Source organism: Emys orbicularis, chromosome 16 (assembly GCF_028017835.1).
Source record: "Emys orbicularis isolate rEmyOrb1 chromosome 16, rEmyOrb1.hap1, whole genome shotgun sequence".
Classification (NCBI taxonomy): domain Eukaryota; kingdom Metazoa; phylum Chordata; order Testudines; family Emydidae; genus Emys; species Emys orbicularis.
The window spans coordinates 24,177,204-24,201,070 of NC_088698.1; the positions used below are offsets into that span (position 1 = coordinate 24,177,204).

Sequence of the window (23,867 nt, forward strand, 5' to 3'; positions counted from 1 at the left end):
TGACACCATCAGAAGTAATGATGAGAGTTTGTGCAGATGGCTGCTGTCTGCTACATCAAAACTTGAGGACTTCTTATTGTTCTGTGATTAAAATTATTCTATCCCAACCACTCTGACTCCCTCGTGGCATTTGAGAGACTGCCGCCCTCTGCTTTGCATAACATTCGCTTCCACTTCTCAAACAGATCATGTAGAGAAAGATGCTTGAACTGATGTTGATTATCTTATCATTTGAATCTAAAAAGGCCCCGAACTCCCAGCAAGGAAAAATATGTACACTCCCCAAATATCTATGGCCACCATATTTTGCAGTGTGTAACTGTAGCTCCATGAAGATTTACGGGCGTGCACTGATATTTTTTTCAGTAAATTACAATTGACCAGATTTAGTTTTCACTTAAAAATAAAAAATAAAAAAAAGATACAATCTGGAGGAAAGGGAAATTAGATCTTCTTCATGTATTAAACCCTGGTCCTTTAAAGCTAGAAATACTCCATCTTCAAGAAGGCAGCACAATTGGAGGGAGAATCAGGCACAGGTGAAATAAAGATCTCAGCTCTGTGGGAGACAGCTGAGAACTAGACAGTGACTAAGATATTGAGGGAAGTTGTTTGTCAGTAACGAGATGAGAGGTTGAACCAGACAAACTGCTTGCCACAGACCAAAAAATTTAAAGGAAGACAAAGCACAAGTGCAGAGAGACCGCAGACTAGATCGGTTCTGGCAGACAGGAACCTTTGTGGGCAGAGTCACAGAGTGCACCATGGTTTAAAAGCTGAATGAAGAGCAGTCAATGGGAGGAGAGGAGTTGCTGGTGCCAGGAGAGAGAGAATGAATACTACTTTGAATAATACTTAAATTCCTCCCAATCAGAGTGGTGAATCTACATTTAAACTGAGTCAAAGCAGACAGAGTGCTTTCAAATAAAATAATCAGCCCTGCTAGGCTGGTGCCAGAGTCAGTGTCTCTCCTCACCCCACTGTGTTAAGGCACTTTCTCCTTCGTGACTAGCAGTGCAGATCACTGAGTCCAAGTGCTGGACTACAACAAATTCATTAGGGCTCGTTCGTTCTGTCTGACAAGTTTATTTGTCTTCTCCTGAATGAACAGGAAGGACGCAATGCTCCTCAGGGAGGATGCCCCTGTCCTATGCTGCCCACCTTACTTATGAATGGGGTGGAGAAAGTGATCAGTGGTATTTACCCAGTTGCATAACACAAGAACCAGGGGTCACCCAATGAAATTAATAGGCAGCAGGTTTAAGACAAACATGAGGAAGTACTTCTTTGCACAATACACAGTCAACCTGTGTAACTCACAGCCAGGGGATGTTTTGAAGGCCAAAAGTGTAACTGGATTAAAAAAAGAACTAGAGAAGTTCATGGAGGATAGGTCCATCGATGGCTATTAGCCAGGATGGTCAGGGATGCAACCCCATGCTCTAGGTCTCCCTAAACCTCCAGCTGCCAGAAGCTGGAATTGGACAACAGGGGATGGATCACTCAATAATTACCCTGTTCTGTTCATTCTCTCTAGGGCACCTGGCATTGTCCATTGTCGGAAGACAGGATACTGGGCTAGATGGACCATTGGTCTGACCCAGGATGGCCGTTCTTATATCCTCCCCACTTCAGCTCCTGATTGGCATTCAGCAATCGCACATGAACAGTCCAGAACAATGGGGCTAGTTAGCAACATAACCTCAATATTTGGTGACGCTAAAGAATCTGAGTGTTTGTCACTCTGACATGCCACTTCCTCACCTTGTCAGTATGATGACTATGTCAAGAGACCAGGCCCAGGACTCAGACACGTGTAAGAGATAGTGACTGTTGTGACGATGATACACGTGTGCACCTTTAGCAAGGACTTGGCTGGATCTCTCTTCTCTCTTGGAGCCATCCATATAGCAAATAGCATTAAAAAAAAAAACTTAACACTGCCATTGTGTCCTGGGATTCTCTCTCTCCATAACATAATAAGCCATATCTAAAGTGTTAATACTGCTCTCTGATGCATTTTAAATTTTATTTTAGCACCGATTTACCTATTAGACCCTGACTGTGCTGCCTTGTAAATAATATACTTTAAAAATTGTATGTATTAACCTGAAAGACAATAATGGCTCCAGGGAAAGTCCACTCCATCAGGCAACTACCTGTGTTTTTAAGTCACTGAAGAGGTAACTCACGCAATCTCTCTCTCGCACATAAAATTTTATTTGTATCAGCTGTAGCCAGTATGGGCTGTTGTGTTCCTACTTCTTTTATTTCCTCTTGGAGAACTACCACTAAAAGGAAATTAATTTTTTAAAAAGTAAGCATGAGGGGAAGTACGTGTTTTAAACCAAAGGACAAAAGCAGAGGGATTCAAAAGTAGGGGCATGATAAAACAATGCACAACTGGATGAGTTATGCATTAATTATGAACCAAACTAGCTGGAAGAAAGAATTTAAACAGAAAAATGTGAATGATAATTGGGAATGGTTTAAGAACATTTTACTATGTGCCAAAAAGCCACACAGTCCCACAGCTGAGAAAGAAGGCCACACGGGTTAATAAAACAACCTGGCTTAGAAGGGAAGAAGTGAAACCCCATATATAACAAACAGAAGAAAGAGGAAGTTAATAATAATTAATATAAATTCAGAAGCTAGGCAGTGTAGAAAATTCATAAGGGAAGCAAAAGGCTTCCATAGGGGAATGGTAAATAATGAGGAGGACAAGTCACCATTAGAGTGTGATCTGGATCGTTTGGTAAGCTGGGCTCAAGCAGACAATATGCATTTTAATGACCAAATGTAAAATTATACAGCTAGGAACAAAGTCTGCAGGCTGTACTTACAGGATGGGGGACTCAATCCTGGGAAGCAGGGACTCCAAAAAGAACTTGAGAGTCACGGTGGATAATCAGCAGAACATGAGCTCCCGGTGTGATGCTGTGGTCAAAAGAGCTTAGCTGAGTCTGCTGCGAAGGCTGTTCTGCTGCTCAGACGCTGACAGTAGTGCAGAATTGCAGCACCCAGCAGGAATCATTCTGCAAACTCTGGAACACATGGCTGCTGCGCCACCCTGGCGAAGGCTGCAGCATCAACCCACCTTGATGTCCAGCCAATTCTTCCTCCCAGGGCACAGGGCTACTGAAGGAGGCTATTGCAAATGGCAGCAATGTCCTCACCTCCCTAAGTGCAAAGACTCCCAATGCACCAGCTCCTAAGAGGGGAGCACAGGGGGATGGAGACCTGAAGGAAAGAAGCTCTTTGAGCCCTCTACTCCTCCTGCATTCCCATGCAAGGACCAGTCAGTCTGTCCCTGCACCACATACCAGCTTTATCCTGGTACTGTATTTTCCCCAATAGGGTGGAATGTAGCCGGTGCACCCAGACTTGTAGACGTAACTAACTTAAACAAGAGATTTGCATTTACCTTTGCCTAGCTTTAGAGGTGGTGGTTTTAATAAAAAAGTTATTCGAATGCAGGAGTGGGACTCAGGAAATCGAAGATCTGTTCCCAACTCTGCCACAGCCTCTCCTAGGTGACCTTAGGTAGGTTATTTCAGTGCCTGATTTTCAGAGCTGTTCAGCACTCACAAATCCCACTGACTTCAACTGGAGTTGCAGATGCTCAGCCCTTGTGAAAGACCCTTAAATCGACTGAGGCAGAAAGAGGTTATTTGTAAAACAGGTATACTTGCCTACCTGCCAGGGTGTAATTCAATGGTTCTAGAGTTCTTTGCATTCCTTAGACCAGCAGTACTATACAAACGCAAAACAGCATATTATCCTACATCAAGTGTTGGGTTTATGCACTAAAGCCATTTCCAAACTACTTTTAAATCTGAAATTTGTAAGAAATCGAATTCCATCTGTTATCAGAAACTTTCTACTGTGCATTTGATATGGGACATGATTGAACACACACACACACACACACACACACACACACACACACACACTATGCCTAGAGGTTGGGTATGTCATCAACATATCTGTGTCTCCAAACCATCTGTTTTTTATAAATGAAATAGTCCAAAATTACTTATACGGATCTGTGTGCTCTATAAACTCCAGACGTTTTGCATGAATTAAAGAACAGTGTAATGAAGTTTTAATGACTACATATACACAGTTAATATAAAATTTATATTTAGCATGCTGGAGGAGCAGGGAATTCAAAGTACATAGGAGGGACTTTTAATCATAGGTTACTGGCAGCTAAGCAACTCACTTCTCTACATTTCTAGAGGGTGCACAACCTTTATATGGAAGCGCACATCATATTAGCACGACGAACTGTCTACCCTGCCACAGCTCAGAAAGTCACATGGAAACTGGCTTGTTTCAAAATCTCATTTGGCAATGAAAGATCTCTGCAATCTACAGTGGCCCTGAAGCTGTTGCCCACAATGACTGCATTATTCACTTACCCAGCTCAGGCGGGGCCGGTTTGGGAAAAGGGCTACCTCACAGTTGGATCAATAGTTCAGTTCAAATCATGAAGACAGGGCTGCCTGGCTATTAGGGCATTGATACAATACCACTGCTAACTGCATATTCAACACCTGACTAATTTTTGCTACAGCCCTTTGCTTGTTCATAACAGACAATTAAAGGGATTATGTATTGCTCTAGGGGAGTTGAAGTGTAAGGTACAAGCAAGCACATACTTAACTTTAAGCACCAGTATCCCTGGTGAAGTCAGCGGGACTGTTCTTATACACAAGGTTAAGCACATGCACAAACGCTTTGCTAGAAAGGCTAAGATTTTGGGGGTACTATCCTGTTACACTTTTTTTGTTTGTTTAAAGTTTCAAAGCCAGTAAAGAAAAATTCCACTGAGACAACAGATTTGGCTTAGCAATAGTGCTCTATGGACCCCCAAAAGCCGGGAAGGTGTTTCCAGGCCCGCATCTTCCTGAAATGAAGAGAGCTAGATTAGCAGTTGCAGAAGAGTTCCACAAAAGGTGGTGTGTTGGGATGGTGTGACATTACCCAGACTACAATCTGGACTGATGGACAGCGGTGTCCTCACTTCTCCAACCTGGGGTGCCTTTTACACCACTTTGCTGTGAGATCAACCACTCCTGACCTGCCCCCACACAGCCTCCACCATGTAAATCACCCCTCCCTAGACTGGCCACCAACCCATCAAGTATGTTCAATTACAGACCACCACCAGCAAATTCCCAGTCCCAGACTTTGCCACAGAAATGTGCATCTTGTACTGCTCAGTACCCTCCTGGACACCACACGCTCAGATAAAGTCTGATATTTCATTAATAGAAAATATGCACAAATATCATTATCCCAAATGACATTTCCCACACACACTGATTTAGATAAAACATTAAAAGAGGTTTAATTAACTACAGAGAGATTTTAAGTGATTACAAGTAATGAGGCATAAATCAGAATAGGTTACAAAGAAATAAAAAGGTAAAACGCAAACTAATACCTAACTTAACAAGCTAAGTGAATTCAAAGCGAAGACTTCTCACCATATGCTTTAGCAGTCTTACTGGCTGGAATCTTTTCAGCCAGGACCACTCCTAGTTCAGTGTTAAATTTCCTTGTCCTTCAGGTGGTGTTGATGCCATGAATAGAGATGAAGGGAGAGATCATTTGGAGCATCTGTTCCCCATTTTTATATATCTTTTTCTTCCCTTTGAGAATCATCTCCAGCTGGGGTTCACGAGACAGTCTGTGAGATGGGAACTTCCAGCTGTTTCTTTGCCAACATGTATATTTCTCACTCACCCTTTTTCCTGCCAAAGAATGGCTGCTTAACCAGGTGATGGTCCATTTGATTTTGACAACACCCGGCTGAGGCATCAGTTTGCCTTTTGTCTTCGAGGAACCGGTTTGTGCCTGCTTTTCTAAACTTGGAAAAGTCTCAATAACATTATAAAGTAGAATCTTAATTTTTTTTTTTTTTTTAAACATACAATGTTGCCACATATTTTACCAGGACAATAATGATCAGCACATTATGAGTTTTCAAATGAAAACTCACAAGGTATACTTTGTATAAAATCCATTATAGTCTTGTAACAAGGGTGAACACAGGGATACAGTCTCAGATGGCCATGATCCTGCAACCTCCCTGAATGCTAGGGCAGATGGAGACCCCAGAGAAAGCTGTGCAGCACTCCAGGGGTGTGGACCCCTTAAGCAAGCTCCCCGAAGCAAGCCTACTATACCACCCAGTGTTGCCTACTAGGCGCGCGCTCTCTCTCTCTGGAGAAGGATTTGACACCCCCCCCAAAAAAAAGAAATCCACTGTCCCTAGGATGATGATGTTTCTTTGTCTTATCTCCCCCCCCGCCCCTTGGAAAGAGTTTTCTTCTTTGTTGTCTTAGCCCATCAAGATGGGGCAACAGTTCTTGTTCATCTCAAACATCTTCCAAACTGACACCAAGCTTCTTATCTTCCTTCAGCATCTCAAGCCACCTTTTTCTAGATCTTCCTTATGATGTCCCTTTTTGATCAAAGCTTTGGTTAGCTCTGATAGCACATTAACTAAAAGTTCAATTCAAGTTACAACTTGTCAACCAATGAGAGGTGCAGTAATACAGACCTGAGATGTTCTTCCTTGCAGAAGGTGTATATTTACAGTGGGACAACTAACGCAACGTAAAATGCTAATGGAGACAAGGCACTGGAATTTATACTGGACAGAGCTACGGGAGGTAAATGCCAGACATGTGGGGGAGACAGGATTGACCTCTACTAGCTCCACTGAGATAAAAACTCCAGTGACTTATCTCCACTAGCATTTTACATTGTGTTCGCTGTCTCCATAGTAACACACTTTTTACAGTGAAGTGCTAGCCCAGTGGTCCCCAACCTTTTTCATCTGGCGGGCACCAGACGATGAGCCACGGAGGACCGTGGCGGCGGAGGAGCATCCGCTGAAATGCCGCCAACAAGGCATTTCGGGGGATGCTCGTCCTCCGGCGCACTTAGACGCCCGCGGGCACCATGTTGGGGACCCCGATGTAGCCTGACATACTATTTTATTACAGTGCCAATAGATGTAAAGCAGAGGAGCACATTCCCGGCAGGCTTGCTTCCGCATTATTCACATGCGCCACACGCCATACATGAACACGCATCTCAGTAATGTGCCACGTGCCCAGTGCTGTACGTAACAGGAAGATGGCAACCCCTGCCCTGAGGAGCATACAATGTAGGAATTTTGGGGGAAGAGGGGAGAGAAAAAGGAAGTTAAGCTAAGAATCAGATCATACCAGAGCACGCAGAAAGAAAAAAGAAAAAAAAAGTCAAATGAGACAATTGAGTGAAAATGAAAACCAACGTTTAAGGATCAGTTTATTTCATTTTTATTAAGTTTAACGTATTAACAGCAATGAATGCACTGAACACAATTAAGGATACCCATGATTTTAATGCATTAAATATTTTACTCACAATATTCAAATAGTGCATGGGATGCTGAATGCCAGGGGTTCTGTATACCTATTGCAATTGTATCTTTTGTGAAAAACAGTGCGTTTCCATTTTATAGCGTTAACATACTTGTAAAAGGTTTTTCCCCCCCCTTTATAAACTGGAAGGATAAAGAATTTAAAAAATTTAGTTTCTCACTTTCAACATCACATATAGTAAAAAGTTTTACAAAAACATTGGCTTTTATTACATTAATACACTGGAATTGTTCAGCTAATGCAATACTGGATTTTTGCCTTTGGACTCTAATAATGGATTTTAGAGCAGTAAAAGTCAAATTCTATCCTCAGTTACATTGATATAAATCCAGAGTAATTCCACTGGGGGGGGGGGGGGGGGGGAAATCACACTAGATTTTCACCAACAGAAATGTGACAGCATTTGTCCCCCTCCCTCTCGCCCCCCCCCCAAAAAAATCTAAAAACATATCAGCTAAAAGCTTAAAACTATATGTGAAGATATCACAAAATGAAGCAGCAATTACCTCCAACGGTACAATGAGATATTTCAAGACTGTGCTCAAACTGAGACAGTCAAATAAGAGACACAGTGAATTAAGATGTGGCTTTATAAAAAACACAAAGTATTCCATACTTTTATATTTCATGGCCATGCTGACATGCCTTTACCCTCCTGAATAGGACAAACAAAGTATTTAAAAAAAAAAAAAAAAAAAAAAAAGCCACATAATCCCTGCACCTGGCTCTAACAGTGTTTCGTTTTTTTTTTTAAATAAATAGCTTGAATTCCATTTTTAAAAAAATGGAAAAAAATCAGTTTTATGAACACAATATTCCATTATCAGTTGGAAACAGTTTGCTATTCAGGTTCTAGTTTGTCAGGTTGTTGATATAAATCTAACCCGAAAAGATGCATTTGTCACATATATAAAAACCCAACAGGCAGTTTTCCCTCTTCCAGGCTTAAAGATAGACTCCAAGACATATGGCATAGTCATCTGGTAAAAAGTAGCTAAATTTTACCCAAGCCTTTCATAATGCACTTAAAATATTTTTCCTTTAAAAGAACCACTGGTATTTAAATAGTGTTTTCTTTACATACAGTATTCATATATACAGTACAAGCACAGAACACAGAGATGCAAAAAAACAAACATTCAGAAATTCTGAAGCTCAGGAATATTTTGGTACAAGTCCAGCGTCTCTGGATTTGAGAAAGATCCCCGCTGATCAACGTCCTTCCCTGCAATGATCTGCTTCACAGCCACTTCAACTTTCTTCCCATTTATTGTGTACTGCAAAATTTAAAAAAAAAAAAAGTCACCAATGAAGCTGCACTCTTCTCTGGTTGCTTTATGGATGATCCAATGGAAAAGCCACCACCAAGGCTGGAATTGAATCATTACCCCTCGCAGAATTCCTGCCTCCACTGCTACACCTGACACCAAATAGTTTCTTAAACAGTTTGAAAAGCAAACTGAATTCGATGAGTTTTATTAGTGATTTTAGTTTTGTTTTTAAGAGACAATACCATCAGCCTAAGCCAGCTCCCATTTACTTCTAGGGAAGCAGGATCAGCCCCTTGATGCAATAATTAAAATTATTTTGAAACTTACTGCCATTTAAAATTACACCTGATTTTCAGCTTTTTAGGTTTTCTAGAAATAGGCCCAAACCAAAACCCTAGATCCAAGAAGCCCTGGATACGTGCATGTGTACACACGTACCTTGATCTCAATTCTGGAAGTGATCCCTCTCTTTATAAGGGGCCAAACCAACACCCTGCTTTTCAAAGCCGTGAGCTTGGAGATGGAGCCAAGCTACACAACTTGGATTCTATTTCAAGGACTTTCAATTGTTTCCCTAGAGGTTTAACTGCTGTTAATCAAAACAGATTCAGATACAAAACTTGGCTTCTGTGGAAACAAGACATCATGAGGAGGCAAAAAAGATAGGTTCTCTGTGCTTGGGTTTCAGTGTTGCTCACCGAGGCACTACTGCAATTGTGCAGTGAAGAATTCCCAATCTGTGCTCCAAACAGTGGAATTCTTGGCTGGCAAAAGCCAGTAGGGAAGACCTGTCTCTCCTGTTGGCAGGGATGGTCAATCCCATTTTAGGGAGCACAAGGTGTCTCCATTAAGGAAGCCGTTAAACAAGAGCATCGTTTGGTACTGAAAAATCAGGCCAACCGCCGCCTTGTTTAGTCTAATCTTCATTTTGGTTAAGAGAACTGAAGTTGCGGCAAGATAACTCTGAGCTGGTCCATCTGCATATGGACCAGGGACTCCACTGGCTGCTTTGCTAGATCTCCTTAAGGTGAAGCCCAGAAATTAGTCCTTCTGAGACACCTTTTCATTAAAGATTTTTCAGAGCAGGCCAAATGGTCTTTAGCAACATTGTATAGTTAGGAAATTATTCAGGTATTTGGTCTAATTTTTCCCTTGTTTAATACTACATAGTTTTTATCCCCTTGCACGACCCTAAATAGCCACTCTTCTTCCTCAGTGATTGCCAGTCTGGTTTTGAGAAGCGAGGAGGACCTAGAATTCCCAGTGAAGTTGATGGGAGCTGCTGGAAGTTCACTTTTCTTGGGGTGGGGGGGGTGGGGGGGGAAAGCTGGTCATACACGTTTCAAAAAAGCTGGCAGCAAGCATTTAACTAAGTGTATGCTTAAGTGCTTTGCCAAAAATCGGGGCCACTGTGCTCGTTCAGTCAAGATACTGCAAACCTTTCCCAGTTCTAATTCCCTAAATACTAACCCTGAAAGGTTTATCCATACCAAATACCCATCAGACAGAACAGCAGGGGACTTCCACAGTTTTGTATCAGTTAACACAAGCCCAGTCCAAAGACAGCGTAGATGTCAAAGTGGATCAGGAGTTCTGACCAGATCAAGAATATTGTAAAAATTTACAATATAAATTGATGCTTGTGTGCACAGCCCTTTATCACTGTAGATTATCTGTGCACAGGCAAAAAAGTTCTTTAAACATAACTATAAGCATGAAATAATTTCCAAGCCTTTTCCAGCATTTTTGATAGTTTGTAAAATATAGGCCTGATCCCTTATACCACTAACTCCACTGATGCCAGAGTTATTCCCAATTTCAACCAGTGTAAAATGACACCAGGCTCAAAGTCCTATAATTTTAGATAGGGGCAGGTAGTTTGTTTTTATAAACTCAAATTTACATCTAGAAATAGCAGTATATGGAAAGATTTTTTTCTTCCCAAGTAAAACCTTCAAAAGAAAGCAAGGAGACAGCTTTGATCACTTTGCTGTGGATATATTTGATCATCTGAAACATAATTAAAATTCATTCCATTGTAAATTCAGTCACAGTGTGAACTAATTAACGCTCTAAGCAGGCATTCCTAAAGGGCTGGCTCTCATAAATGCCTCATCGCCATCAACTTCATTCTTTACATTCAGGTGATTGATGCATCTTTGAAATTTAACATTTTATGTAGAAGCCAAAGTTGCGGTCTAGAAAATCTATATCATCACTCAAGAGATAAGTCACGAAGGTGGGGGGTTTTTTTGTTTTTGTTTTTGTTTTTAAACCCTCATGCAAACAAGACATGCTAGGCCCAATGCTACTTATTTACAGCAGTGTAAGCCAGGAGGAACTCCCCTGCAATCAACAGACACCAGAATCAGGCCCTTGCCTGAAGTATGAAACCAAATGGGAGCTCCTGGTGCTCAGTGCCTCTGAAAGGCAGGCCACTGAGTCAGGAGCCTACATTTGGATTTAGCTAGGCATCCATGTTTGCCAAATTAGGCTTACAGTGCTTTAGAGAAAATGCTTGAAGACTTAAGCTCATATGCACACGGCCTGCCAGGAACTACCCTGCACCTTCCGGCCTTGCCAACAGTGAGCTGCTCACAGAGCGGCAGGTGGCAACTGGGGATAGGGCTTTTAAAATGGAGAGGCTCCTCCAGTGAGTTGGAAGAAGGACAGAGGAGCACCAAGCAGGCTCCTCTGGGACCAGGCTCCATAAACCTGACTTACAATGGGGGGGTGTCAGTAACTCCACTGAAGACAAGACGGGTTAGTGTGCTGCACGGTTGAGTAGAATCAGGCCCAGCATGCTCACCTGCACAGACATGTTTGAAAATGGAGGGTCTCTCTCAAACAAATGTATAAAGGTGTCCACCACTCTGTGGAGGCAGCAGGGTTTTCCTTGGGAAGGAACGAGGTGTTCGACTTTGCAGAAAGAGCCCCTGTGGTTTAGCAGTGACACAGTCAGTCATTTACTGACCGTATACTCTTTTCTGGGGATCCCAGCTCCAGCCTTCCATATCGGTACTGAATTACTGGAAGCTCTCTCATTACTGCTTATATTTTTTCTGAATTTAGGTACAAGTTAAACCAGGGAAAGTATTTTTGATGTCCATCTCTGCTTTATCAGAAGAGAAGGTTTCCCACACTTGAGAACAGAGACAAGAGGACTACATCTCTATATAACATGCAAATATACCCATTAAAGTACGATTCATTCATACCCGTGCTCACAAAACGGCACACTAGACCAGATAGAGGCCATCACCAGGGACTTCCCTTTCTCCCTGGCCTTGTTAAACACACCATATTAAGATCACAGATTTAGAATAGCTCAAGATGGAAAAGATTCATTTCCACTGAGCCCATTCAATGGGCAGAGCAAGATATAGCTGTGTTGCAGAGAATGTGTCTGACATTAAAATGATGCCCCACTGGTGCTATATATAGTGTGACTGTAATTATATATTTGTTAGACAAATGGAGAAAGGTCTCTTATTGTAGTTATAGCTATTGTTAAAAATATGGATGGACCTAAAATTGAAATGCAAAACTGATGTAAAAGTGATTTCAAACATTTGCTCAATGCTCTCAGCTTTCAAAAACATACCATTTGAAATGGAAAAAAACTAAAAGGCAAGCAAAAGCTTTTTGGCACACCTAAAAGCTAAAATTAGTTTTATAATATGTATTGAGAAAGCACAGAAAGTTATTTTTCTTATAAAATATCTTTAGCTCAGCAGGGTACATGTATATTTATAAACCAAGGATGGGTAGGGATAGTTCCAAAAACAAGCTTAGTTGAGATAAAAAAAAAAAAAAGAGTTGCTAGGCAACCTAGACAAACTATTTATAAAATTTGAAAATGCTTTTTAAGATGCTAAAATTTCCAGGCGTGTGGGTTTGAAGAGTGATGACAACTGCTCCTTAATTACTGCTCAAGGTGAGCAAGAAAAAAAAATTAGGCAGTGTTTTCATGACATACCGGAATGCCTTTGGTTTCTAGAATGAGGCTAGGAACATGTCTGGCAGACAGCGCTATGCGTATCGCATCCCTAATCCTTTTCACCAGATCCTGACTGAACACCTGGTCCGACGCCATCTTCAGGAAGAGGATCACTCTTTCCTCCCCCTCTTTGTTGTACTGAGGGACACAGAGGCTATCTGAAACCTCCTCAAAGGCTTCCACTGAAAGAGAAGTAGAGTGCTTCGTTATCACATGCACTTGTGTTTTCCACTGGATGATGCTTTTTTTAAGAATTTTACACTAAAAGGGCATATCTCCCATCATCTGTTCTGGCACTGATGAGGCGAACAATAAGCAAATATTGACTGGGATTCTTAAAGAGAACACCTAAGGGAATTAGGCACCCAAGTGCCACATTGTCAGTGGGATTGGCCTACCTAATTAAGATTTTCAAAGAAGTTTAAGGCAATTAGATAAGCAAACCGCACTGAAAGTCAGTGCACTTGGGTGCCTAACTCCCTTCTGGTTTGTTTGTTTTTTTAAATCCCAGTCATTGATTTCTGCTCAAGTGAATATCAAAGTTTATAGACCCAATAAATACTGGACTTAGGTCAGGCCAAAATTTTGATATAGTTGTTGGATTAATAAACCTTTTTGTTCAGCACAAGCAATACTACCACAGCTAACTAAGGTACTTCTATACCCCTGTCTGAGCACTTCTGGGTCCTTAATGTATTTATCCTCAACAACCAAGTGAGGTAGGCCAATGCTATTATCCCCATTTTACAGATGGGGAATGGAGGTCCAGAGAGACTAAGTGGCTGTCACAAGGTCGCACAGGAAGTCTGTGTTGGAGCAGAGAACTGAATCCAAGTTCGAGCCCTGACCAGCCTCTCTCTCTCTCTCTCTCTCTCATTATATGACTGCTTTTCAACCAGTCATGAGGCAGGATGTCTTAAGTACATTTCACCGTGCGCAGCTGGATAATCCAGGCAGTACAATCTCAACTGCATTAACAATGGTGAGGGGACATCATCAAAACAGGCTGATCACAAATTGGTTCAGTATTCAACTGCATCCCCAACTGAAACAAACATTTATTTACTATACTGATAGTTACACAGCAAAGCCCTTGAACACAGGGAGCCAGAATCAGATATCAGTTCCACCAATGTAACCTGGATCAGAATCTGGCTTGTATGTTCCAAAAACAAGACAAGGGAGAGACTGTTCCAAAGCTTACGTAAGGGAGTAACTAAGTGAAATGTAGCTTAGGGCAATAGCCATGAACATTCTGAAAGTTGCCCCTCCACCCACAAGGGAAGCTGACCCTCCCGACTTCACATTGTACAAGGAGGACAGCTTTTCCAGCAAAACAATACCTCGATTCACTACACCAGAGGAATGCTTGACACCATCTCTCTGCCCTCCCTCATCGCTGTTAACTTTCTGCTGACTTCATACAGTCACACACTGCCTTTGTGCACAGAGTCACTTATGGCAGTTAAAAAAAAAAAAAAAAAAAGGCACAAGAATTTATTTCAGCTATTGACAATGGCTCACTAAAAACAATCAAGTACTGTCTAACAGTTCGCCTTGGAAGGACAAACCATGGAAATAATGGATTCTCTTACAAAGTCACATAAAATGGTTCGCACCATTCTTGTAATAAGCCTTATTACATGAATACAACATCTTATGAGGAAAATGCAGTGCATTTCAGTTAGTCACCTCCAGCTCTGTAGATTCTTTTGGAAAGGAAGCAATTTCAGTCAGCAAAGCAGTATTTCGTTGTTAATGATATCCTCTTCTTTAGCCCCTTTCCAATGAAAGATCTCGTGTGTTATTAATTAAGCCTTTCAACACCGCTGTAAATGCTCACGTTTCGGATTTAAGGCTACACAAATGTCACAGTTGCAAAAGGTGGATGAAAGTTTTTCCTACCTATGTTATAGATTTCGGAACTTCCAAATCTCACTCCATTTGGATTTAGCGTACCATCACTGAAAGTTACACACAAACAAAAGAGCATTAAAAATGTAATTAGGGTTTGATGAAGAAAATAAATGACGCAACTTACCAAGTTTCTCAATATTTGGTATAGTGAAATATGCAGGAAGTTGTAGTAGAAATAGGATTACAAGAGACTTTTGTCTAAAACAAACCACATTCTTCCCTTCATCATTTGTTTCCTCTGTGCTCCAAAGATTCCACTGGTATTTTTCACTTAAACCTGCATGCACACAGGCCTTCACAAAAGTAGCCACCAATATCCAGCCACGAAGTAACAGAGCCAGGTGCTTTTGTGGCACTCCTTGGCATTGTTATTGTGTCTTCCCCTTCCCACCACCTGAGGCTGAGCATCTCTATTTCTGCAGCACTTCTCACTCCCTGCAGACAGTGGACTCCACGAGCTGAGCCTATGAACTGAACCAGGCCTGTTGCGTGAAAAGCTGGACACAATCCTGGATCACTAACTCGCCATTAAAACTAAGAGCTGATTGGTAAATACTGCCATATAATTTAACAATGCTCCTGATCCTGAAGTTCTATTAACTCTTCAAAACCTCACACTTAACCTGTAGCTTTCAAAAGTGGTTTAAAAAGGTGGGTAAGTACCATTATCCCACACTGCCATAGGAAACCTGAGGCACAGAGAGGTTAAGGCAGACATTTTCAGTCCCTCCATTTTCTGGGAGTCCACCTTGAGACATGGCAAGGCCTAATTTTCAGAGGCACCGAGGACTTATCACTGAAGCCCACTAGAGTTGTGGTGCTTGGCACTTTTGAAAATTATACCCATGGTGTCTCAGGTTGGACCTCTGGCAAAAAACCAAAACAGAAGAACTCTAATTAAAGGATCCTTTTAGAAGTGCAGGCCAGTGACATGCTCAAGTTTATGCAGCAAATCAAATGCAGAGCCAAGAGCTGAGCCCAGTTTTGACTCCCTGTCTGGTGCCCCACCCACTGGGCCTTACTGCATCCTGTGAAATCCCAGCTTCTCAGCAACGGGTTTTGAGAGGTCACAAGAGGACCTGTAGGCTAGCAATCCTGCACAAGTACCTTATATTAGCTATTTACAACGTGCTGTCCCTTAACTGTGAACTTATGAGCAACTGAAATGTTAGAACATAAAAATGGCCATACTGGGTCAGACCCAAGGTCCATCTAGCCGAGTATCATGTCTTCCGACAGTGGCCAATGCCAGGTGCCCCAGAGGGAATGAACAGAACAGATAATCATCAAGTGATCCATCTCTTGTTGTCCATTCCCAGCTTCTGGCAAACAGAGGCTAGAGACACCATTGATGGACCTATCCTCCATGAACTTATCTAGTTCCTTTTTGAACCCTGTTATAGTCTTGACCTTTCACAACATCCTCTGGCAAGGAGTTCCACAGGTTGAGTGTGTGTTGTGTGAAAAAGTACTTCCTTTTGTTTGTTTTGAACCTGCTGCCTATTAATTTCATTTGGTGACCCCTAGTTCTTGTGTTATGTAAATGCTGAAAATTTACAATGCTGAAAATAATATACTAGAATCCTATTTCCTCATCAGATCCGGAAACTCAGCCAGCAAGCAGAGTGGGGAGTCATCTGAAATATGCACATGTCCTCCTGCAACCTAACAGAGCCTGCCAACTGTACACGTTCCCTCAGAACAGTTTTACCAAAATATACTTTACCTGCGGCCAAGCATGACGATTCCTCCTGTCTCAGGATTTATTTTGCAGTAGTCACCATGGGCCCAAACACCTGTCAGAAGGTGACAAAGTGTTAACCAGCCCATTTGCCATCAAAGCAGGTCTGACTGACTTACCATGCAACTCCAATTTAGTTACCAAAGACCAGAAGGGGACAGCACCAGTGTGGGGAGAATGAGTTAAGCGGAAGATTAAAAGTTAAGTGTGTAGAGTTTAGCTAGAAGATGACAAAGGGGACACACAAGTCTAAAAGTATGTGGAAGGTGCAAGTCCTTTGATTCTGTCAGACTACTCCTGTGAATATGCACAGCCCTTTTAGATAGCACTCACCGCAGGGAGCGCTATCTAATACTAAACATTCCAGGCACGATTCTGATCCTCCACACAGTGGTTTAACTCCCATGACTTCAACAGAGGCTTGTTCTAGCACGCTGCACAACATGCATCTGTATGGAACCCAGATTTGGTGACCCAGATGAGGGTCCTCCAGTAGAGGTAACAACATGCCCGGGGCGGGGGGTGGGGGGGGGGGGTGGGAAAGAGTGAGAGTGTGAGGTCTTCCTTGGTGTCTCCCTCCACCCTATCAGCAATTCTGGGGCAGAGGCACTCTCTGGGATTACATGGCAGGCTCTCAATGGAGTCCACAGGAGGCTCCCATTTGCTTGATGGAGTTACTCTGGATTTACACTAGTGCAAAAATCAGAATCAGACCCCTAGAAGCTGGGCCAAACATGTTGGGCCAGATGTTTTCTCTCAGCTACAGTGGGGTTAACATGGAGAAACTCCAGTGCTAGGAATGGAAACGTGACCCGACTTGACTCAAATTTTGCTTAAAGGACAAACAACTCCAACCATGTACACACAGGCACCACTCCATTCCTCAGCTAACAAGTTTTATACTTAGCTTCAACCTGAAACACATTTCTACAGACCACCACAAAAAATGGGGTTTCCAACAGATCACTGAAACTACAGGTTTCTCAGAGAAGACTGCTGTCAAACACAGCGATCTGTCCTTTTAGAGTTGCGGTTGTTACGGGTGCACATGCACACGCTTTTACTTGGATTCAGTGGTCCCTTTTGTGCTTAAAGACCCCCTCTGTTTAACGGCCAGTTAAGTGAAATGTACTATAACTGCCAAAGCATCAAGAAGAACATAGTACTATACAGCCAAAGAAAGAAATAATCTATTGTTAAAAGTAAGCGCACACCTCTTTCCAGCAGAAAGCTTACAAACAAAAACAAACAGACAGATGATGTGTCTGTGTATTGGTAACTACTGTCACAGCTAGACAGAATGTGTGCTGTGGTTTTCTACGCAGTCTTTCAAATTGTAGTAAGACAGCAATGGAAGAACACAAAGACTGTTTTGATTTGTGACTGTGGAACAGTTTGTGTGGAAAGCTGTCAAAGATCTGTTTTAAGCATATCAGGGCTTTATTTTATTTAGAGTAAGACTTATTTCATTGTGTACGATCCTATGCTATCTGCTAGGAAGAAAAAAACTTTATAGTAGAACAACAAGTGTCTGCATTTCAAGTTTTAATGTGTGGGGTCTCGCCCAGCATGGTGGTGTCAAGCAGTCGTCCCTCTTCCCCACCCCCAAGGAAGTAAACTGGCCACTTGGTATAAACAATGGGACAGAAAAGGTGGCTAAAGTTATAAAAATGGCAGCAATAGCTTAATATTGCTTATAAAATAAGAAAAGGGCCCAGGAATGGAACAGTAAACAGACCCCTGTGGTTAAGTGCAAGGTAGCACTCTCCTACTGTAGAGTGTGGCTTCTCGCAGTTACTCACTTGAAACGTCTTTGTAAGGCTGCGATTGATAAATGTCTCCATCTAGCTCTGAAAAGAAGTGGACTCAAGGTCTTGATCCCACAAGCCCTTGCCCAACGTGCAGCAGGGAGTGCAATGTTGCTGTACTTCAGTGCAAGTGTGAGCAAAGGCTATGGGTGGACCCAGTCCTCCAGAATACGCACAAGCAGCATCTAACCCACTGTACATCTGTCCCCTTACTCTTATCAGCACAGGGCTGGTGCGTGAGTGGAGAACGTGCATGTCACACAAGATACTGGCTTACCCCTCACACTAATGAGGTACTAGGCCAGGGCTCATCTCCTAGGACTCACTTCTAATACTAGGCAGCAACAGTCTGGTATCAATATAGTAGCACTCAATAGAAGATTGCTCCTTTCACACGTATACACCCAACAGCGTACGCCTGTGCTGAGCCAGATCAAGTTGCTGTAGCAGTCCTATCTGCCTAATGACAGCAGTAACAGAAAGGAATTAGTTTTCCAGAAATTTAAATTTGACTAACCCAGACTGAAATTCAGACCAAGCACCAGGGAATAAATAGCAAGATATTTATCAAACATTTGTTACAATTGCCACCCTAGCAAATCTAGATACTGTATCTGCCCAACTATGGGAAAGAGCAGGCTTATAATTTTGTAAACAACTGCCAGTTCTATATGCCTGGTCAGTTCAAATAATGAACTAAGCATTTCACTACGTACCTGGGAATTTTGAAAAATAAGCTTTCCTGTATTTGTTTCCATTCTCATCATTCCAGAAGTGCGTAGGCTGACAGGGCATAGGCTTTGTACAAACCAGCTCTCCGCTTTCCCCCCAAACTGGTTTGCCTGTTTACAAATAGAAACAGATTTTCTGCATTTCCCTTTTGTAAACTGCTGGGTACCAAAGCAAAGCACATAGGATTATCCTCTGCATAATGGTAACACCCAGAGGCCCTGTCACTCTGGGCATTGGCAGCTGATCTAAACAGTTTATGGGCAATGGGCTAAATTCAACCTTGATTTAACTTCAGAGTGTAAGGTTAGATGATCTAATGGTCCCCTCTGCTCTAGCCTCCTGTTTATCACAAGCCTCTCCCAAATACCCCTATATTAAAACCAAAGACTTCAATTAGACCAAGGTATTTCAGTCCTCAGGAGCTAAACTTTGAGCCACAGGGACAGAACAGGAAAGACCAAAGTACTACCCATGCCCAAGGTCCCTAGAATGGCAGGAAACTGATTAGGTGAGATACATCCAGATGATCACAACGGGCAAATCATACTCCACATTGCAGAGGAAGGCCAAAAAAAAAAAAATAATAAAGTTTAATGGAATTACATCAGTGGTGAATTTAGTCCAGTGTCTGGTATAGACAGTTTTTAATTGGACAGGACTGTTCAATTAACTAGTAAACACAAATACAAGATGTTGGGATATGGTCTCATACTAACACAGGGTCCCAAACAGCCATCAGATTTGATCAGTCCAGTTTCTTGTGGGACAAGCTTCCACACCAAAGACCACCACCATTAAGGGCACGGTTGTGAAACGGTTTTGAGATCACTAACTCATTTACAGCTAGCCACTTAGCCACAAGATGGCTGCCACTTTTGGTCATTGGGTTGGATTATCAGCTGATCAAGAGATGAGACAGTGTCTCTATCAGTCTCATAAATCACCATCCAAATTCCTGCAGCTATTACATTTTAGTTAGAAATTCCTATGGAGTTGACTAGAAAATGGTTACCTTCATCATTCCACGCTTCCACTGCCATGCCCAGGTTCCTGGCCTGAATCTCTCCTTTGTAAACCGGGATTGTAACATTCTGACCCATGAAACATGAAATGATATCTGTTCCACCTATAACAAAAGGAGGACACTTAGAATTCAGACACTTTTAAAGAACTTATTTTTAAAAGATCAAATAAAGGCCATGTGAGCTCTTATTTTATTTTCACATAATACTGAAAAAAATTCCGTCCACTTTAAGTAACGAAACCTAAAATACACTGCCAAGATTGTCTACTATTTCTATGCAATTTACAATGAAAAAAGTTAGAGGCTTTTCTTACAATGTGCATGCCCTTTGTATAGGCATATACCTTAGGGACTGCATTTTTTTCTCCCACTAGTTTTACACTAGTATAAGCTTCATTAGCTTCACTGGAGTAACTCCTAATTTACACGGAGTGAGAGTGGCGATTCAGGCCCTTAGTCAACAGTTAGGTCCCGGATTCATAGATGTTTGAGATGAGAAAATGACATTTGGTTCCTTGTGGCATCTCGCAATCAAACAGTATAGCTGGACTAGATAGTTGCTGTTGGTCTGTTTCTATTTCTTGTTCTTGTGCATTAGCACAAATGTAGTTATGTTTGGGATCTTGGCACTCATGGGGAATATTTAAGCCTTAATTTAAAAAAAAAAAAAAAGTTTTCATTCGAGTAATTAGGATATTTCTATTCATATTTAAATAAAAGGCAGAGTTACAACAAAAGGCCCAATCCTGCAAATCTCACTCACATGACTATTCTTTGACATCAGAGACTATTAATAAATGTCATCTTAAGGTCCAGACATGCTCTCATTAAAGTCAGAGACAGAACTCCCATCGACTTTAATAGCAGAAGGATTGGACTCTGGATCTGGGGTCTAAACTAGGTTGACATGGTCCCTCTGAGACCTGACCCTTGGTACCCCGCACAACAGGGCCCTGTTCGAGTGCGACTTTATATGAATAGAACAGAAACTGCCCAAGTGAGCTCTCATACTACACTGGACATGGCTTAACACATCTCCATTGTTAATTACATAATCGATACACTGACCCGTCTATCGTGGCCATTAACTGAAATAGGAGCCTGGCAAAAGTCTCCTCAGGAGGAGTTTCCTGGTGAAATCAACTACGCAGAGAACAATGCGTGCTGTAGGTTAACAGACTCTTCCTCCTCTCACCCTGCGGCCCCTGAAGACAGCCAGTCAAAATAAAGAATCCTGCTTCCTTACATCTACTCTGTCACAATAATTCCATCTCAAAGTCCTTGAGTGCACCAAGTTCATTATACTAATGCAATGGCATGTTGAATTATGCAGAAAAACCCTGCACAAGTCAAAGGTAGTTTCAGTTTAAGTATAACCGAGGCTGACTGATCTCCAGCCCAATTTTCCTGTAAACAAAAAGTTGCAAAGAGGCAACGAAGACGGAAACTGGCTACAGAAGGAATTAGCAAACGTAAAAAGCTTTTGGAGTAAGTATTACCTGAAATGGATCCCAGGAGGACGCTGCTCTTTATATGTTTGTAGACGTACTCGTAGCTTTGAGATTTGAGTGGTGACCCTGTAGATAGTATAGTATGAAGTGTTTGAAGATTATGGGTGTCACCTTAAAGAGGGAAGAAAACCAAGAATTACAAACATTTAAGTTTTATCATATTATCTATTCACCACTTGAATAAATCCAAGAAGTCAAACGTAACCCTCAGGTCACTGTCTGTGGACAGGCTACAAGGCCAGAGAAAAAACAGAGGTTTGAAGCTTACATGGTTTTAAATTTTTCTCTTCTAGCACAGCCAGCCACTTTGCACCTGTTCCAAGGATGGTGATCCTACAGAGGAGAAAGACATTTTCAAGGACTTTGATCCTGCAAGTATCATAGCTGCCCCTAAAGTTTTAACGATTCTAGGCATGTCTTTTTCAGCAATCAAAATTAGTCAGGTCATTGGAGTCATTTCTGTAGCATTGAAATTTTTAATTCTGGCTTTAAATATTAAGCACAGCCTTCCCACCTAGCGGAAAGCGTTCACTTACAGTTTCAGGAACCCTTAACTACAGAGCACTCCAAATACATTAGGAAATCTCCTAACATATAATTTGTTAATTTGCCATAATTGCCCTGTTTAACAGGGCATCGTTGCCTTGTTATAGTCTCATGTATCGGAACTGTGTCATTCCAGTGCAGTGTAATAGAAGACAGTAATTCAAGTTTTGCTCTCAGATAGACTTCAGTTGGAATTGTGTGTGTATGAGAGTTGCATACACAGAGAGCAGAGTGTATATATGGCAGTATGTTGAAGAATTCTAGAATTGGGGAGTTTTCATAAGGAGAAAACCCTGGTTCAGCACCTTTCAGCTACTCACAAAACAAGACAATTTTCCCCTACACTTGTCGAGTTAAAGGCTAAGGCACCGTGTTTAGTATCCAAGTTTGAGCAGTCTCCTCCTTCTCCCAGTTGCAAATTACAGATCTTTAGGACAACGCAATGAGCTCTGCAGGATTACTATTCACAGAAGATATTCACACCAACACTGAAGGCACAGTGTGAAATAAATATTTATTTATTGCATTAATTGAAATAAGATGTACAGCTGGAGAATGTTGTCAAATGCAAGAAACAGACAAGCCAGTTAAAGCATCAGGAGCATAAACATTTTCCTTACATGCTACCCCTCTCTCCCCCCAATCAAGCTTCACAACATCCCCAGGAGTTAAAATATTCTTGTAATACCCATTTGTTCAGGTAATTAGAGGCAAAGTGACTTACTCAAAGCCTGTATCAGAAATAGAACCCAGGAGTCCTGGCTCCCTCCCCCTGATCAAGCCAATGGACTCTAGAAGCATTGCATAGCAAGCAGCAATGCGGTAAAAAGAAATCCTACTAAAACTTTGAAAATCTCCAAACAGAACAGTGGGTGTTCTTCAAAGTTAAACTATCCAAAGTAATCAATGAGGCTTAATACCTACATTCATCTCCATTAGTTAAAAATATAACTGGGGCTGAAATAGAATCTCAAGAGCTTCATTTGCCTACTGCTTTAATATGTGATTTCTGAGATGCCATTAATCTAACCAGGAAACAGATTTTTAAATGACTGCATACAACTCATTTTCAGTTCTCTTATCACAAAGAAGGAGAGGGAAAAGAAAGTATTCCCACACACCAATTAAAAAGTTAAAGTGAAGCCTCACCCAACTCCATTTATTGCTGGAAGTGTTAGTCTGATCTATATATTAACCTTTAAGAAATCCTGCTCCTGTGTAAGTAATGCTCAAGTGATTTGTGCTGGCATTGTGTTAGTTTTACATGGTGGCAATAAACTCCCTTGAGGAGATGCTGAAGTGTATGAAGATTATTATTATTTTTGCAAGGTGCTTTAGAGACATGCAAGTATATGGAATATTGCATGAGCTAGGGATGGGCACCTATTAGTATAAAGAATAAATCACAATCTCTTCTCTATTACAAATGGGGATTGGATGGTCCTTTTGCTGTGGTTTACTACAATCATATGAAGTATTTTTATTCTTATGCAATATTTTACTTACTAGCACCCTCTGAGCCATTTATTATAAAGCAAGGATACTCTATACTTGTCTCTGGATTTTTTTGGTTTACTATTTGACATACTCTCTTTCAGAAGTCTGTGGAGTAGTTCCCCCCCTCCCTGCCGACTGCATTTAACACCAGTTTACCACCACTTAACCCAGGGGTGGGGAAACTTTTTGGCCCAAGGGCCACATCTGGGTATGGAAATTGTATGGCGGGCCATAAATGCCCACAAAATTGGGGGTTGGGAATGAGGGGTTAAGAGTGCAGGAAGGTGCTCCGGGCTGGGACTAAGGGGTTCGGAGGGGGATCGGGGCTGGGTCAGGGGCATGGGAAGGGGTCAGGGGTTCAGGCTCCGGGCA

General features: G+C 41.8%; 1 protein-coding gene across 2 annotated transcripts in view; it reads right to left on the reverse strand.

The window, feature by feature from the left end:
* Positions 1-8,587: 8,587 nt before the first annotated feature.
* AACS (acetoacetyl-CoA synthetase) overlaps positions 8,588-23,867 on the reverse strand; it is a 61,235-nt gene continuing 45,955 nt past the window's right edge. Inside the window, exons 11-18 of one of the 2 annotated variants that reach the window (XM_065417808.1) lie at positions 21,721-21,785; positions 21,441-21,563; positions 19,930-20,043; positions 18,902-19,027; positions 16,363-16,432; positions 14,625-14,683; positions 12,699-12,901; positions 8,588-8,725 (exon numbers count right to left, since the gene is read on the reverse strand). In XM_065417808.1, the coding sequence (XP_065273880.1) occupies positions 8,588-8,725; positions 12,699-12,901; positions 14,625-14,683; positions 16,363-16,432; positions 18,902-19,027; positions 19,930-20,043; positions 21,441-21,563; positions 21,721-21,785 (898 nt within the window). The remainder of the gene's footprint in view (positions 8,726-12,698; positions 12,902-14,624; positions 14,684-16,362; positions 16,433-18,901; positions 19,028-19,929; positions 20,044-21,440; positions 21,564-21,720; positions 21,786-23,867) is intronic. The other variant, XM_065417809.1, reaches the window with a different exon arrangement.